Raw genomic sequence first — 16427 nt, 5'->3', positions numbered from 1 at the left:
CGGTTAAGCATCCAAATCTGGCTCGGGTAATGATCATAGTTTGAGCCCCACATCATGGTCTCTGTTGTCAGCACAGAGCCTGCTTCAGATCCTCTGTCCCTCCCCTGCTCATGTTCTCTCTCTCTAAAATAAGTGTCCGACTTCGACTCAGGTCATGATCTCTTGGTTAGTGAGCTCGAGCACTGTGTTGGGCTCTGAGGAGCCTGACTGAGATTCTGTGCTTCCCTCTCTGCCCCTCCCCCACTTGTACTCTCTCTCTCAAAAACGAACATTAAATTTTTTTTAAATTAAAAAATAAACATTAAAAAATATGTGACTGAACAGTAGTATTTTGAGAGGAATGAAAAATGTACCTACATAAAGTCTAAGTGCCACTTAAAAGATTTTTTGTGTTGCTACATTTCTACTTTGACTTAGGCAAATTTCAAAAAGCACCTGAAATTCTTAAAATTTCAATTGTTCTACAATGACTGAATCAAACAATAGAAATGCAAAAACAGGGGCACCTGAGTGGCTCAGTCAGTTTTAGTATCTGACTTCAGATCAGGTCATGATCTCAAGGTTCATGAATTCCAGCCCCAAACAGCCCAAAGCCTGCTTTGGATTCTATGTCTCCCTCCCTCCGTCTCTATCCCACCTCCGCTTGCACTCTCTCTCTCAAACATAAACACTAAAAAAAAAAAGCAAAAACAGGGGGCACCTGGCTGGCTTCGTTGGAGGAGCATGTGACTCTTGACCTTGGTCATGAATTCAAGCCCCACATTAGGTGTAGAAATTACTTAAATAAAACTTAAAAACAATGCAAAAACAGGTATCTAGAACATAAAAAGGATGGGAAAATAAAACTAAATGTTTTCATAGTCCTGCTTTATCATTTTTGTTAATTTTTTGACTTGGTCAAGGTCAGATGACAGTACGAAGATAGACTATTTACTTCTGAATAATATTCAAAGCAGTTATCTATTTTTTAATGTTTATTTTTGAGAGAGAGAGAGAGACAGACAGACAGACAGACAGACAGACAGAACATGAGTGGGGAAGAGGCAGAAAGAGAGGGAGACACAGAATCTGAAGCAGGCTCCAGGCTCTGAGCTGTCAGCACAGAGCCCCATGCGGGGCTGGAACTCATGAACCCTGAGAACATGACCTGAGCAAAATTCAGATGCTTAACTGACTGATCCACCCAGGCGCCACTAATGTTTATTTATTTTTGAGAGCAAAAGAGAGACAAAGCGGCAACAGGAGGGGGGCAGGGAGAGAGGGAAACACAGAATCCGAAGCAGGCTCCAAGTCCCTAGCTGTCAGTAGAGAGCCTGATGCAGGGCTCAAATCCACAAGCTGGGAGACCATGACCTGAGCTGAGGTAGGACGCTTAACTGACTGAGCCACCCTGACACCCCCAACGCAGTTTATTTTTTAATTTTAATTTTTTACAAAGCAGTTTAGAAAGGAAAAAATAGGTCCCTTCTCTTTCCTTCATTTTCTCTAAAACCATTTTTTTATATGTAACTTGCTTTTCTTTTTTCTAAATGATCTCACTTTCCACTTCCACTGAATTTATAAAAAGTTTAATACAATTTAAAGATCTACACTTTTTCTTCATTCTCCCAATATTACTGACTTAAATATCTGGGAAAAATAAGTCTAACAAGTAGACTTTACAATGATTTTTCTCATTTACAAACATACTCTATTAAAGAACTATACTGTTTATTTTTATTATTCTTTAATTTAAAACAGTATTTATTTTTGAGAGAGTATGAGCAGGGGAGGGGCAGAGAGAGAGAGAGGGATAGAGGATCCAAAGCTTACACTGTGCTGACAGCAGCAAGCCTGACATGGGGCTGGAACCCATGAACCATGGGATCATGACCTGAGCTGAAGTCAGAAACTCAACAAACTGAGCCACCTAGGTGGCCCCTTTTATAGTTGAAAAACTTTCCAACTACTCAGAAATGTTTCATTTTACCTTAAAAATGGAGAAATGTTTATTTTATGATAGAGAGTGAGGAAGGGAGATACAGAGAGTGAGAGAGAGAGAATCTCAAGCAAGCTCTGCACTGTCAGCACAGAGCTCAACTTAGGATGAGATCATGACCTGAGTGGAAACCAAAGTCAGATTTAGCTTAACTGACTGAGCTGAGCCACTCAGGCCCCTGGAGAAACATTTATACGGTAACAGTAAAATTATGGATTAATCATTAATTGTTCTTCAAAGAAGCTCAACAAACTCTAAGACCAGAAAGAGCAGTTTAAAACAAAAATCAGTTTGAAAGAATTTCAGGTATTTTAATCTATTTCTTAATAAGAGCCACGTGGATTCAATTTAGCTTACGACACATATAATATGGCACTTACATTCTCATATTAATCTATTTGGAACACCTTGCCATTATCCTAGCAAAATAAGGCAAAATGAAATAAAATAACCCTAATATGGCATATATTTCTATGATAGAGAAACATTCCAGTAAGGGTTAAATACAAAAAAAAACCCAACCATCTGCTAAAGATGTGATTCAATTTTCACCAGTGTTAAAAGACATGTCATTTAATCCTAGATTTTTCTTTTCTTTTTTTTTAAAGATTGTTTGTTTATTTAGGCAGGCTCTGCACCCAACATGGGGCTCAAACTCATCACCCTAAGATCAAGAGTCACATGCTCTAGTGACTGAGCAAGTCAGGCACCCCTAATCCTAGACTTCCTTTTTTTCCCCCCAAGATTTTATTTTTAAGTAATCTCTACGTCCAATGTGGGGCTCAAACTTACAACCATGAGATTTAAGAGTCACATGCTCTACCAACTGAGCCAGCAGGTACCCTCCCGTATTTCTTTAGACCAGAGTTTCTCAACCTGCATACTGACGTTTTGGGCTAGATAATTCATTGCTGTCGGGGGGCTATCCTGTGCAATGGAGGATGTTTAGCATTTAACAACTAGATGCCAGTAGCATTCACCCAGTTGTGACAAGGAGAAGTGTTTCCAGACACTGCTAAATGTCCTCTGGGACAGATGATAGGATATCCCCTGTTAAGAACCACTGCTTTACAGTATATCACATTTCCTATGCTTTTCACCCAACGGTTAATCAACTCTTATATATTCACTTAAATTCTGAAGGAAGTACACAGACTAATAAAAAAATTATTTTTAATTAAAGAAGGCTTAACTTAAGACATCATACTGACATCTACTGGCTTGGTACTAAACTGTACATTTGACATATACTGCATTTAAAAAAAAAAAACCCTCAAAATTAAAATATAGGTGCTATTTTGGGAAAGTAGAACAATTAACTGAAAGTAGTAACATTAACATCAGTACTGTTCGTTTTTTGTAAGTCTAACATATAATAACAATGGTAATGGTCTATTATTTTCTTAATTTTTGATGTACTGTCTTTTGGATAATTGAATTTGTAATGAATGGCTTAGAGACTGATAATTAAAGGGATTTTTTTAAACAAGTAAAAAAGTATGGTTCAAAAACTTGCAAAAAATTAAGCAGCATGCTATTTTATGATTTATACTGAAATTTTAGAAGACTGAAAAATTTTTATAAAAACCTAATAATGGTAGTTCTATAAATAAAATTACAATTTTCTAGATATTTTAATAAAAGACATTTGGTAATTAAATACTACTATCAATTAAATTGATGAACTTTATTGGGGTTAAAACTATAACAAAGTTCATCCTAAAACATTTTGCAATGCAAAATTATTTCACTCAAGGAGTGTTTAATATTTGAATGCCAGGAATTACAAGCAATTTTCAAAAGCAGAGACTCTTCACATTCATAAAACTTTATACATCATTTGAACTAACAGATATTTATACTACTAAAATCAAACATGCATCACTTTCAAACATTCTTGTATCATGATTTTATATATTACATTATTTAACACCGTTCCTCACTGCTACATGTATTTATCATACGCTTGCACCATTCTCCTTGGATTTCTGATCTTTATCTTCATTCTTCACGTTATCCTGCAACACAGTAGACAAACAGATTTTATTAGATTCTCTTAAATGTTACTTTAAAAGTAAACATTAGTAAACAGATACTCTAAATAGTCCATTTTACCATACATAAAAAACTGACTCAGGGGGCAACTACGAAAGAAAGCTCTCAATTCTACTATGCAGAATGATTTCTAGTATGTGAGAAAGCTATCTAAGTCCTAAGAAATTTAAAGTTCTTAGGAGTAAGAGCAGTATATTAGGAACATAGCAGTACAGTAGGAATTTTTACTCCTTGTTCTGAGTGACACTGAGGATATGGCAGATCTCTCAATTACTGAAATTATTTTCTAATGGCACTGAGTCACAGATTTGTCTTTTAGTGACAAAGCACACATAAACCACATTGACATTTGGTAATTAATTTCAATTAAGTTCTAGAAAAATAAATCTTTTGGAAATTGCTTGTAATTAATCTAACAAAGGACAGAATGATACCATTATTTAAGCCTAGAAAAACTACTAGGAGCTTAAGAATATTAAAATTTCCAAACACAAATTTAAAAGTTGAAATAAATTGAAAATACGAAAGTACAAAACTGCTAACCTTCTTCAGAACAGTGTGGATTTCATCCATTACTGTAGATAAGTTTCTGATTGTCTTACTGAGTTGGTTTTCAAATTGCAAATTCATGTTTTCTGTAATCTTTAAGTTTTCTTGTAACTGACTAAAGTCCTTTTTAACTTCTCTGAGTTCACCAGAGAGGCTTTTGTTGGAATTCTCCAAATTTAATATGGTTTTTTCATCCTCATCTGTTAAAAAAAAAAAAAAAAAAAAAAAAAAAATTATCATCTTTCCCCTTTAACATCCCCAATTTAACTTAAAAAAAAATTTTTTTTGATTTTATTTTTGAGAGAGACAGAGTGAGAGCGAGGGGAGGGGCAGAGAGAGAGGGAGACAATCTGAAGTAGGCTCCAGGCTCTGAGCAGTCAGCACAGAGCCTGATGTGGGCTCGAACCCACAGATCATGACCTAAGCCAAAGTCATATGCTCAACCGACTGAGCCACCCAGGCGCACCTCCCCCAAATATAACTGTGAAGTTTAAAGTATAATGGGGCCCCTGGGTGGCTCAGTTTTGCATCTGACTCTTGATTTTGGGCTCAGTCATGCTCTCATGGTTTGTGGGTTTGAGACTCCTCCTTGGACTCTGCATTGACTGTGTGGAGCCTGCTTGGCATTCTGTCTATCTGCCCCACCCCACTTGTTCTGTCTATCTCTCAAAAATAAATGAACTTAGGGGCACCTGGGTGGCTCAGTCCATTAACCGTTCAAGACTTGATCTCAGCTCAGGTCATGATCCCACAGGTTCATGAGTTCCAGCCCCACAATAGGCTACATGCTATCAGTGTGGAGCCTGCTTGGGATTCTCTCTCTCTATCTCCCTCTCTCTGTCCCTCCCCCACTCTCTCTCTCAGAATAAACTTAAATAAATAAATAAACTTAAAAAAAAAAAAAAGTAGGGGTGCCTGAGTGGCTCAGTCGGATAAGCAGACTCTTGATTTCAGCTCAGGTCATGATCTCATGGTTCCCTTAGATCAAGCCCCACACTGGCCTCCATACTGACAGTGTGTGGAGCCTGCTTCTGATTCCCTGTCTTCCTTTTTCTGCCCATACCCAGCTAGTGCTCTCTCTCAAAATAAGTAAACAAAACAAAACAAAACAAAACAAAACAAAACAGGGATTTAAGGAGGGGCACCTGGGTGGCTCAGTTGGTTAAGTGTCCAACTCTTGATTTCGGCTCAGGTCATAATCTTACAGTTCATGGGTTCAAGCCATGCACTATCCATGTGGAACCTACTTGCGATTCTCTCCCCCATCTTTGTCTGCGGCCCCCTACCCCTGCATTCTCCCCCTCTCTCTTAAAATAAAATAGATGATTGATAGATAGATGGATGGATGGATGGATGGATGGATAGATAGATAGATAGATAGATAGATAGATAGATAGATATGCCTGGGTGGCTCAGTTGGTTAAGCATTCAACTCTTGATTTCAGCTAAGGTCATGATCTCACTGTTAGTGAGATCAAACCCCACATTAGGCTCCATGCTGACAGCATGGAGACTGCTTAGGATTCTCCCTGACCCTCCCCTGCTTGCATGTGCTCTCTCTCTCAAAATAAACAAACGTTTAAATAAACAAACAAATAAATAAAAGATGCAACAGAATAGGGATGCCTGCCTGGCTCAGTTGGTGGGACAGACAACCCTTAATCTTGGGGTTTTAAATTTAAGTTCCACGCTGTGTAGAGAAAGACTGTTTAAAAATAAAGTCTGAAGGGTTAAGGGGCACCTGGGAGGTTCAGTTGGGTTAAGCGTCCAACGATTCTGTCTCCCTCTCTCTCTGCCCCTCCCCTGCTTGTGCTGTCTCTCAAAAACAAATAAACATTAAAAACAAATAAAAAATAAAGTCTCTCCAGGCTCTGAGCTGTCAGCACAGAGCCTGATGTGGAGCTTGAACTCAAGAACTGCAAGATCATGACCTGAGCTGAAATTGGACAAAACCAAGTGAGCCACCCAGGCGCCCCAAAAATAAAGTCTTAAAAGATTCAACAGAACAATAAAGGAATCTAAGAATGCACATGAAAATCAAAGATTCTTCTACAGCTAAGCAATGCTGTAGTTTTTATTAAAGTGGTCAAAAGTAAGTTACATTATGTGCCTACTCTAAAAGGCAAAGGATGGATATGCACGTGTATGTAAGTATGTATACATATGTGTACACACATAAATCCCAACAGGGCGTTAAAAGTACCAAAATACCCAATGCTGTTCCTTACCCGTTTTTTCTTCTAGCAATTGCAGCTTCTGTTCTACTTCAGCTCTTACTTTTTCACTTTTTTCCAATTTTTGCAAGAGGCTTCCTACATCTACCATTGCACCATTGTACACGATAAGACCAACATTTTCTTCCACATCCTTTGGTTCCTGTTTTACTGTTGGTGTTGGAAGTAACAACCTGTTTCCTATTAAAAAAAATTTTATCATTATTTTTTCTTCTTTAATAACATAATTATAAAATGACATAATCGTAAAATAATACACTCAAACCTAGCATATCTTCCTGCAATGCTTCAGACTCTTCATGGTTTTCTTCATCTTTTGAAGTGTCTGTTAATTTCCGGTAAAAGCAAGATTCACGGAGTACTACTTTATTCAGAAGTTTCTTTACCTGTTATTCAAGCAAGTAAACAAGTTAAAAAGAATATGTTTTTGATTTCCTTAATTGTGTTATTTTCACATATGAGGAACATCAATGGCATCTGTGTTCTTAGTACCTCTCCCTTTGAAACACTTCTGCTTTTTTTAGAACTGTCTTCCCCATAAACCTAAAATTCAAATAATCTTTTGAAAAAATTTGTTAAAAAAGAAAAAGTGTAACACTGATAGAAACACTAACACATACATTAAGGTATATGTACAAAGATATGACAGCATATAGCCTGTAATTCTAAAACATGGAAACCGCCTAACAACAGAGACTACTTAAAGGAAATTAGAGTATATCTATGTTACAGAATGCTATGTAATCACAAAAAGAAAAAAGTGGGGTAATTGTGTGTGCCTGGGTGGCTCAGTCAGCTGAGTGTCAGACTCCTGAGTCTGGCTCAGGTCATGATCCCAGGGTCTTGGGATCATGACCTGTGTTGGTCTCTGCACTGAGCATGGAGCCTGCTTATGATATTCTCTCTCCACACCCCCAACCCCCTGCTCACACACACTCTTTAAAAAAAAACAAAAACAAAAACAAAAACAAAAACAAAGTGGGTCTCTATTTTCGTGGCAGAATGGCCACTATACATCGTTAAATGAAAAAAGCTGTCCAGGGGCACCTGGCTGGCTCAGCTGGTAGATCATGGAACTCTTGATCTCAGGTTGTAAGCTCAAACCCATGGTGGGTACAGAGGTTAGTTAAAATCTTGGGAGGGGAGGGGAAGAGGAGGGGAGGGGAGAGAAAAGCTGTCTATCAATAACGTATAAAATGGTTTCATGTGTTGTGTGTATCTGTGTACACACAGATCGTATGTACACGTATACGAGTTGCTTACAAAAAGATCCAGAGAACCATATATGAGGCCAGAGGTGTAGAAAAAGCTTTTTTTTTACTTCACACATTTCAATATTTCTTGACTGTATTACTTAAAATGGCTTTTCATTTTAAATATTCACAAGACAGATTACCTGAGCCCGAGAAAGATGTAGTCCAAGAGTATAAAGTATTTCTTCCAAATCCTTTTCAAGAAGGTAACCACAATGGCTTTGATCAAAATAAACAAATGCCATTAACAAATCCCTGTTAATCGTGATCATCTGAGTCTTTTCTTTTTCCTAAAGAAAATGCAGAAGATAACAGTGAAAAGTAAGAAACTGAGTGTGTGTCTATATAATAGCCAAAATCTGAAAAGACCTTTGTCTCATGTTAGAAGTTAAAATGAGTTGATCTGGTTTATGTGTATGGGAGAAAGGAATAAGACATACCAGTTTATCTGACATAAACATAAATACCAAAATACAACTGGCTGAATTTTGCTCCAAGTGGTAATATATACATATACAAGGATGAATAAACTTCATGTGTTATGCTTAAGTTTGGGTTATGTGAGTAATGGAAATTACTATATTATAAAGAACACAGTATCCAATAAATACCTTATCTTTAGAGGGTCTCTCCTTGCAGTACCTGTTGACATCTCTTTTGTCATCTCGTTTGTTTATTTCTTCCTCATCCCTATCTATAAAATCAGAACAGCAAAATACTCATTAATACAGATATTTCCAACTATTACAGAGGCCAAAGATAGTTTTCTATTACTTACTAACTTTCAAAAGACATAAGGGCAAAAAAAATTATATGAATAAAAATGGTTTGGAATTCATAGGAAAGAATTATGAAGAAAAATGGGTGCCTGGCTAGCTCAGTCAGTGGAGTACGTGACTCTTGATCTCAGGGTTGTAAGTTTGAGCCCCATGTTGGGTGTAGAAATTACCTAAAACATTAAAAGAAAAAAAAAACTATAAAGAATAATAAGAAGAAATGTATAAAGAGGCTAGAAGGAGGAAAAATTTAACTTTATTAAATCAATTAACTTTGTTCCATAAAAATTTGGAGGACATAGTTCAAAAATGAATGTTTTATATATAAAATTAGAAATTATAACACAAATTTAAACAAAGCGAAATATATTTTCTAAGAATTAAAAAGAAAAATATTCAACACAATAAAACTAACTGCAAACAGATTATTGCAAAATAAAACGTGAGCATCTGAGATGTTAAGATAATTTTAGAAGACCTAACAGTATTAATATCCAGAATTTGCTGACATTTACATATCTATTCCACAGTAAAAGATGGGAACTTGGATAAATCATTCTTTTTATTTTAAAAGATTTTTTTTTTTTTAATTTTTTATTTTTGAGAGAGAGAGAGAGAGAGAGAGAGAGAGCACGAGCTGGGGAGAGGGGCAAAGGAAGAGTGACAATCTCAAGCAGGCTCCATGACCAGCACAGAGCCTGATGTGGGGTTCATGACCTGAAAGGAAATCAAGTTGGATGCTCAATGGACTGAGCCACCTGGGCGTTCATTCCATTTTAATTTTTTTAAAAAGATTTTATTTTTAAAAATCTCCATACCCAACTATGGGGTCTGAAACCACAATCCCAAGATCAAGAGTCACATGCTTCATCAACTTAGGCAGCCAGGTGCCCCTGAATTGCACACTCTTTTAAAAAACTTTATTTATTTATTTATTTATAAGTAATCTCTGCACTCAACCTGGGGCTCAAACTCATGACCCCAAGATCAAGAGTCGCATGCTCATGACTGAACCAGCCAGGCACCCGAACTGTACTCCAAATTTTAAATGAAGGAATTACATAGTATGTGAATTATATCTCAACAAAGCCATTATTGTAAAACATAAATAGGCAAAAGGTCTAAAACTGGACTGTGGTGATGGTTTCAAAAAAAGTTACTAAGAATGATTAAATTGCACATTAAAAAAAAAATTTTTTTTTTAACATTTATTTATTTTTGAGACAGAGAGAGACAGAGCATGAGCGGGGGAAAGGCAGAGAGAGAGGGAGACACAGAATCTGAAACAGGCTCCAGGCTCTGAGCTGTCAGCCCAGAACCCGACGCGGGGCTTGAACCCACAGACCGCGAGATCACGACCTGAGCCGAAGTCGGACGCTTAACCGACTGAGCCACCCAGGCGCCCCTAAATTGCACATTTAAAATGAGTTTTGTAGTATGTATTAGCACCTCAACAAACTGTTTAAAAACAAATGTGTCCTTGGAACCATACTATAGTACAGAGCAGTTCAGTTGCTTTATTAGGTTTATTACTTTATAGGGTAAACTAATTTACTGCTAAGAGCTTCAGTTTCCTCTATCATAAAATACCCTCTGAGTAGAACTATAATTACAAATAATTTTTATCAAGAGTATATCATATACTACACAAATGTTAAATTCCCTTCCTTAATATTTTATACACATGATCCACCTTATTTGAGTATTTAACTTGAAAGCTGTCACTTTGAAAATTTTGACTCTCCTGGAACTTAGATTTTTTAAAATAACTTTAAAGAGGGGCACCTGAGTGGCTCAGTCGGTTGTGTCCGACTCTGGCTGTTCATGATCTTACAGTTCATGAGTTCGAGCCCCACATCGGGCTTGCTGCTGTCAGGTGAGAGCCCACTTTGGATCCTCTGTCCCCCCCCCCCCCCCCCCCCCCCCCCCCGCTTCCCCACTGGCTCTATCACAAAAATAAAGATAAAAAAAGAGTTGGACACTTAACCAACAGAGCAAGCCAGGCACCACAGTGTGTTGGTATTTTAAAGGACACAGTTGACAGATACCATCAAATTTGTGTCCAGAAAAAGTGCAACAATTTAAACTGACCCCAAGAGTGATGAAACAACTCTTCTCTTTACCCTGGTTAATATGACCTTTTATTAAAAACTTACTTTCATCAAATTGATAGGAAAAAATAGATCTTATTGTTATATGCTGATTACTAAGATTTAACACCATTTTAGACATTAAAGGACATTGGATTTTCATTTTTAAAAAAATTACCAATTCTACTTTACCACTGGAAAAAGAGTAGTCTCCCAATAGGTTACTTGATAGGTTAATGAAATATAAAGTATAAGGGAAAAAAACCTTATATCATAAACAAGCAGCAACTGGAAATACAAAGAAAACCAAAAAAGAACGATAATCCCATCACCCTATTTGGCTTTGCAGTTAATGATATTCATTCAACAAATATCTACTAGAGACTATTTGGATGTTGAGACTATTCCAGGAACTTGAAATAAACATCAGAAAAGAGGAGACAAAAACTGCTCTTCTATTTTTTTTTTAAGATTTTATTTAAAAAATTTTTGAAGATTTTTGTTAAAGTTTATTTTATTTTTAAACATTTATTTTTGAGAGTGTGTGAGTTGGGGAGGGGCAGACAGAGGGGAAGGACAGATGATCTGAAGCGGGTTCCCTGCTGACAAGAGACTGATGTGGGGCTTGAAACCACAAACCACGAGACCATGACCTGAGCCAAAGTTGGATGCTCAACAGACTGAGCCATCTAGGCACCCCTAAAGTTTATTTATTTTGAGAGAGAGAGCACACACACGCACACAGCGAAGGGGCAGAGAGAGAACTCTAAACAGGCTACGTGCTGTCAGTGCAGAGCCCAGCATGGGATTCAAACCCATAAACTGTGAGATCATGACGTGAGCCGAAATTAAGAGTCGGATGCTTAACTAACATAGCCACCCAAGGTCCCCTTTTAAGATTTTATATTTAAAATTTTTTTCAATGTTTATCTCTGGGAGAGAGAGAGAGCAAGAGAGAGCGCTAGAGGGGGAGGGACAGAAAGGGAGGGAGACAGAATCCAAAGCAGCCTCTGCGCTATCCACATAAACCCCAACATAGGGCTCAAACTCCCAAACTGTGAGAGCATGACCTGAGCAGAAGTTGGGGTGCTGAACCAACTGAGCCACCCAGGACCCCCTTAAGATTTTACTTTTAAGTAATCTCTACAACCAACATCGGGCTCAAACTCAAAACATGCTCCACCAACTAAGCCTGCCAGGCATGCCAACACTGTTTTTTGTATGTATGTATTTGTTTTTTAAATTATTATTTTTTTTTTTTTGAGAGAGAGAGAGAGAGAGCAAATAATCCAGTGGGGATGGGCAGACACAGAGAGGGGGAAAGAGGATGTGAGGTGGGCTCTGTGCTGACAGCATCGAGCCCAATGTGGTGCTCGAACTCACCAACTGTGAGATCACGGCCTGGGCCAAAGTTGGACCCTCAACTAAGACACCCAGGTGCCCCTGTATGTATGTATTTTTATGTAAGCTCCTTGCTCACCTGAAGCCCAAATCAGGGCTTAAACTCACAACCCTAAGATCAAAACGTGAGTTGAGATTGAGAGTCAGACACTTAACCAACTAAGCCACCCAGGCACCCCCTTAACAATTTTATTCTTTTTTTCTTTTTAACATTTGCTTGTTTGTTTATTTTTGAGAGAGAGAGTGCACGCGCATGCAGCGGGGGAGGCACAGAAAGAGAGGGAGACATAGAATCCAAAGCAGGCTCCAGACTCTGAGCAGTCAGCCCAGAGCCCGATGCAGGGTTCGAATCCACGAACCGTGAGTTCGTGACCTGAGCCGAAATCGGACGCTTAACTGACTGAGCCACCCAGGTGCTCCAACAATTTTATTCTTAAGTAATCTCTATACCCAATGTGGGTCTCAAACCCACAAGCCTGAGATCAAGGGTTGCATGCTCTACCGAATGAGCCAGCCAGGTGCCAAAAAACCTCCTTCTTTTCCTTACTAAGAGCTCATATGTATTCAACTAGGAAAAAGTAAGTAAAATAAGTAATTAGTGTTAAGAAAATAGGTTTAAAGTTCTATAAGTAGAACAGAATAAGGAAGGATGAGGAATGTGTACTGGTGGGGAGGACTACATTTTTTTTTAAAGAGGGCTGAGTGCAGAGTAGGCCTTACTGAGAAAGTGATAGCTGAACAAAGACCACAAATGTGAAGGAGTCAGGAAGGCAGATCTCTGGGAAAGAGTGTGCACATAGAAGGAACTGCCAATGCAAAGGTCCTAATATGGGGGCATACACAATGGGTTCAAGAAACAGGATCCATTAGGTGCAATGTGCAAGTAGAAAGAGTGGTAAGAGATGAAATTACAGACTTGATGTGGTAGAGCCTTAGACAGATGTCACTGTAAACACTTTGGCTTTTAACATGGAGTGAAATGGAGACCCACTGAAGGAGTCTGAAAACAAATAAATCAATAAAAGAAATGAAATGACTTAAATTTACAAAGGTAATTCTGTCAATTGTGTTGAGAAGAGACTTTATTTTTTTTTTTTTATTTTTTAAAATTTTTTTAATGCTTATTTATTTTTGAGAGAGACAGAGAGCAAGCAAGGAAAGGGCAGAGAGAGAGGGAGACACAATCTGAAGCAGGCTCCAGGCTCTGAGCTGTCAGCACAGAGTCTGACATGGGGCTTGAACTCACGAACTATGAGACCATGACCTGGGCCGAAGTTGGACACTCAACTGACTGAACCACCCAGGCGCCCCGAGAAGAGACTTTAAAGGAGAAGTGAGCAGGCCAGGAAACCAGACAGGAAGATATTTATTTATTTAAATCTTTATTTATTTTGAGAGTGAGTGAGCGAGCAGGGGGTGGGGAGAGGCAGAGAGAGGGAGAGAATCCCAAGCAGGCTCTGTGCCACCAGCGCAAAGCCTGACTCAGGCTCAATCCCACAACCCATGAGATGATGACCTGAGCTGAAATCGAGAGTTGAAAGCTTAAGCAACTAAGCCACCCAGATGTCCCCAGATAGGAGATTTTTAAAAATAAACTATGCAAGGGGCAGCTAGGTGGCTCAGTCAGTTAAACATCCAACTCTTGATTTTGTCTCAGGTCCTGATCCCAAGGTTCATGAGATAAAGCCCCATGTGGGACTCTGCACTGACAGCATGGAGCCTGCTTGGGATTCTGTCTCTCTCCCTGTCTCTGCCTCTCCCCTGCTTGTGCTCTCGCTCTCTCAAAAAAAAAAAACAAACAAACAAAAAACAAACACTTGGGGCATCTGGGTGGCTCAGTCAGTTAAGCGTCTGGTTATGATCTCACAGTTTGTGGGTTTGAGGCCTGCGTTGGGCTATGTGCTGACAGCTCAGAGCCTGTGGTGTGCTTCAGATTCTGTGTCTCCCTCTTTCTCTGCCCCTCCCTTGCTTGCTCTCTCTCTCAAAAATGAATAAACATTAAAAAAATAAAAATAAATAAAAATAAACTAGGCAAGAGAAACATCGCTTGGATTAAGGTTAGATTAGTGGAGCTGGTAAGATATGGTCTGCTTCTGGATTTTTTTTTTTTTTTTTTTAACGTTTATTCACTTTTTGAGAGAGACAGAGTGCGAGCAGAGCAGGGGCAGAGAGAGAGGGAGACACAGAATCCGAAGCAGGCTCCAGGCTCTGAGCTGCCAGCACAGAGCCTGACACGGGGCCCGAACCCACAAACTGTGAGATCATGACCTGAGCCGAAGTCAGATGCTTAACCAACTGAGCCACCCAGGCACCCCTGGATGTTTTTAAGATAGAGAAAATATGACTTCCAGGTAGGTTGGAAATGGCATATGACAAAAAAGAGGAGTTTAGGAGGATTCCTAAATTTTAGCTTGAGCAATTTAAAGGATGAAGTTGCCATTAAATTAGTGTAATAAGGCTGAGGGTGGAAGGTTTTTTGTTTTCTTTTTGGTAAAGGGGGAAAGCAGGAGTTCAGTTTTAGATAACGTTTATTTTGAAATGTCAGATAACTTAATGGAGATACCAAGTAGGCAGCTGATAGGGAAATATGGGAGAGAGGTCTGAACTAAGACATACCTTCGAGAACAGTCAGTACATAACAGTACTTTATATATAGTATATATATAAACAGTATATAACAGACAGTACTTTAAGCTAGGAGAATGGATGAGAAAACCACCAAGGTAATTATATACTAGAATAAAGAAGACAAATAAGGATTGAGAGCCAGAACATTCTGACACAGACAAAATAATGAGAAAACAGTTTAGTGATTTAATTAAAGCAGTGATAGGACCATACTGGAGAACGGGGCAGGGGTGTGGGGGGAACCAGGACAATAAGAAAGGGCTAAATTGGACAAAGCGGGTTATAAAAGATAAATGAAGCAATACTGCTATTGAGATTATTAGGACAATTAAGACTAGATATTAGGTGGTTAAAGTAGAATATGATGTTATTGTTAATTTTCTTAGGTAGGATTATAGAGTTATGGTTAAGAGAATATCTTTTCTTAGGAAAGTTGAAGAATTCCTACTTTCAAATGGATCAGAAACACACAGAAGACAAAATATTCACAAATGAATGAATTGTTGGATATGGAGTGTTTGATGCACTATACTCTCAGCTTCTTTTATGTTCAAATATTTTCATCAACGCAAAGAAAAGTAAAATGCTGTGGTAGCAAGAAAAGGTAGAGGCAAACCAAAAAAATACCTTAAATAGTAATAATCCTCAGAAAGTATATATTATAAAAAATCTCTATCCTAAAAAAGGATCTTTAGGGGCACCTGGGTGGCTCAGTTGGCTAAGCATCCAACTTCAGCTCAAGTAATGATCTCACAGTTGTTGAGTTTAGCCCGCTTCAGGTAATATATGTGCAGCATTCCCAGGCAGTCCTAAGTGTCCTACAGAAAAACCCTGGGTTGAACATAAAGGGGGTCTGGGTGGTGTTAACAGAAGGGAAGGCAGAGCTGGTGCAAATGGCCATGGAGAAAGCTGACTTGGCTTGTGTAGCACAGAGAAGACAGCTGGTTTATTCCATGACTGCTTGTCCTAAGCAGAAAGTGCCTTTCAGGATCTATTTTTGGAGGTTTATTACATATGTCTGGTTCTCAATTCCAACAGTTTAGTAAGATCTAAATAAAATTCTAGACTCTACTTAAAAAAATTCCTCTCATCTATTAATAATATCAACAGGTTTTTACTAAAAAATATTTTACTGTTTCTAACAAAGAAAAAATACTAAAATTCTAGATTGTGATTACATAAAGTCAACAAGCAAAAAATATAGTTCATCCAAAGGAGAGATAAAGAAATTTGAACCGTACCATCTTCTTCATCCTCAGCTTCTTCTGCTTCCATTGGATCATACTCATCCTGATTATTATCTTCTTCAGTTTCATCATCATCTTTAGAATCATCTTTTCTTTTATCTTCTTTCTATAATTTAAAATGTCTTAAAATTAAACAAGATATCTGACCAAACGTTAAATGACTAAAACCAAAAAGCATTAAATTCATTAAATTTACTTGAAAAAGATACTATAAAA

At 38.1% G+C, this 16427-nt stretch overlaps 1 protein-coding gene across 5 annotated transcripts in view; it reads right to left on the bottom strand.

Annotated features, from left to right (window-relative positions):
* Positions 1-3134: 3134 nt before the first annotated feature.
* The window catches only part of CCAR1 (cell division cycle and apoptosis regulator 1), a 64109-nt gene continuing 50816 nt past the window's right edge, over positions 3135-16427 (bottom strand). For all 5 annotated transcript variants that reach the window (XM_049645143.1, XM_049645147.1, XM_049645142.1 and 2 more), the window contains 7 exons: positions 16206-16317; positions 8681-8763; positions 8213-8359; positions 7082-7202; positions 6811-6996; positions 4577-4782; positions 3135-3996 (listed from right to left, as the gene is read on the bottom strand). In XM_049645143.1, the coding sequence (XP_049501100.1) occupies positions 3937-3996; positions 4577-4782; positions 6811-6996; positions 7082-7202; positions 8213-8359; positions 8681-8763; positions 16206-16317 (915 nt within the window). In that variant the 3' untranslated portion in view covers positions 3135-3936. The remainder of the gene's footprint in view (positions 3997-4576; positions 4783-6810; positions 6997-7081; positions 7203-8212; positions 8360-8680; positions 8764-16205; positions 16318-16427) is intronic.

The sequence above is a fragment of the Panthera uncia genome, chromosome D2 (genome assembly GCF_023721935.1).
Source record: "Panthera uncia isolate 11264 chromosome D2, Puncia_PCG_1.0, whole genome shotgun sequence".
NCBI classification, from domain to species: domain Eukaryota; kingdom Metazoa; phylum Chordata; class Mammalia; order Carnivora; family Felidae; genus Panthera; species Panthera uncia.
This window is presented reverse-complemented; position numbering and strand designations above follow the sequence as displayed.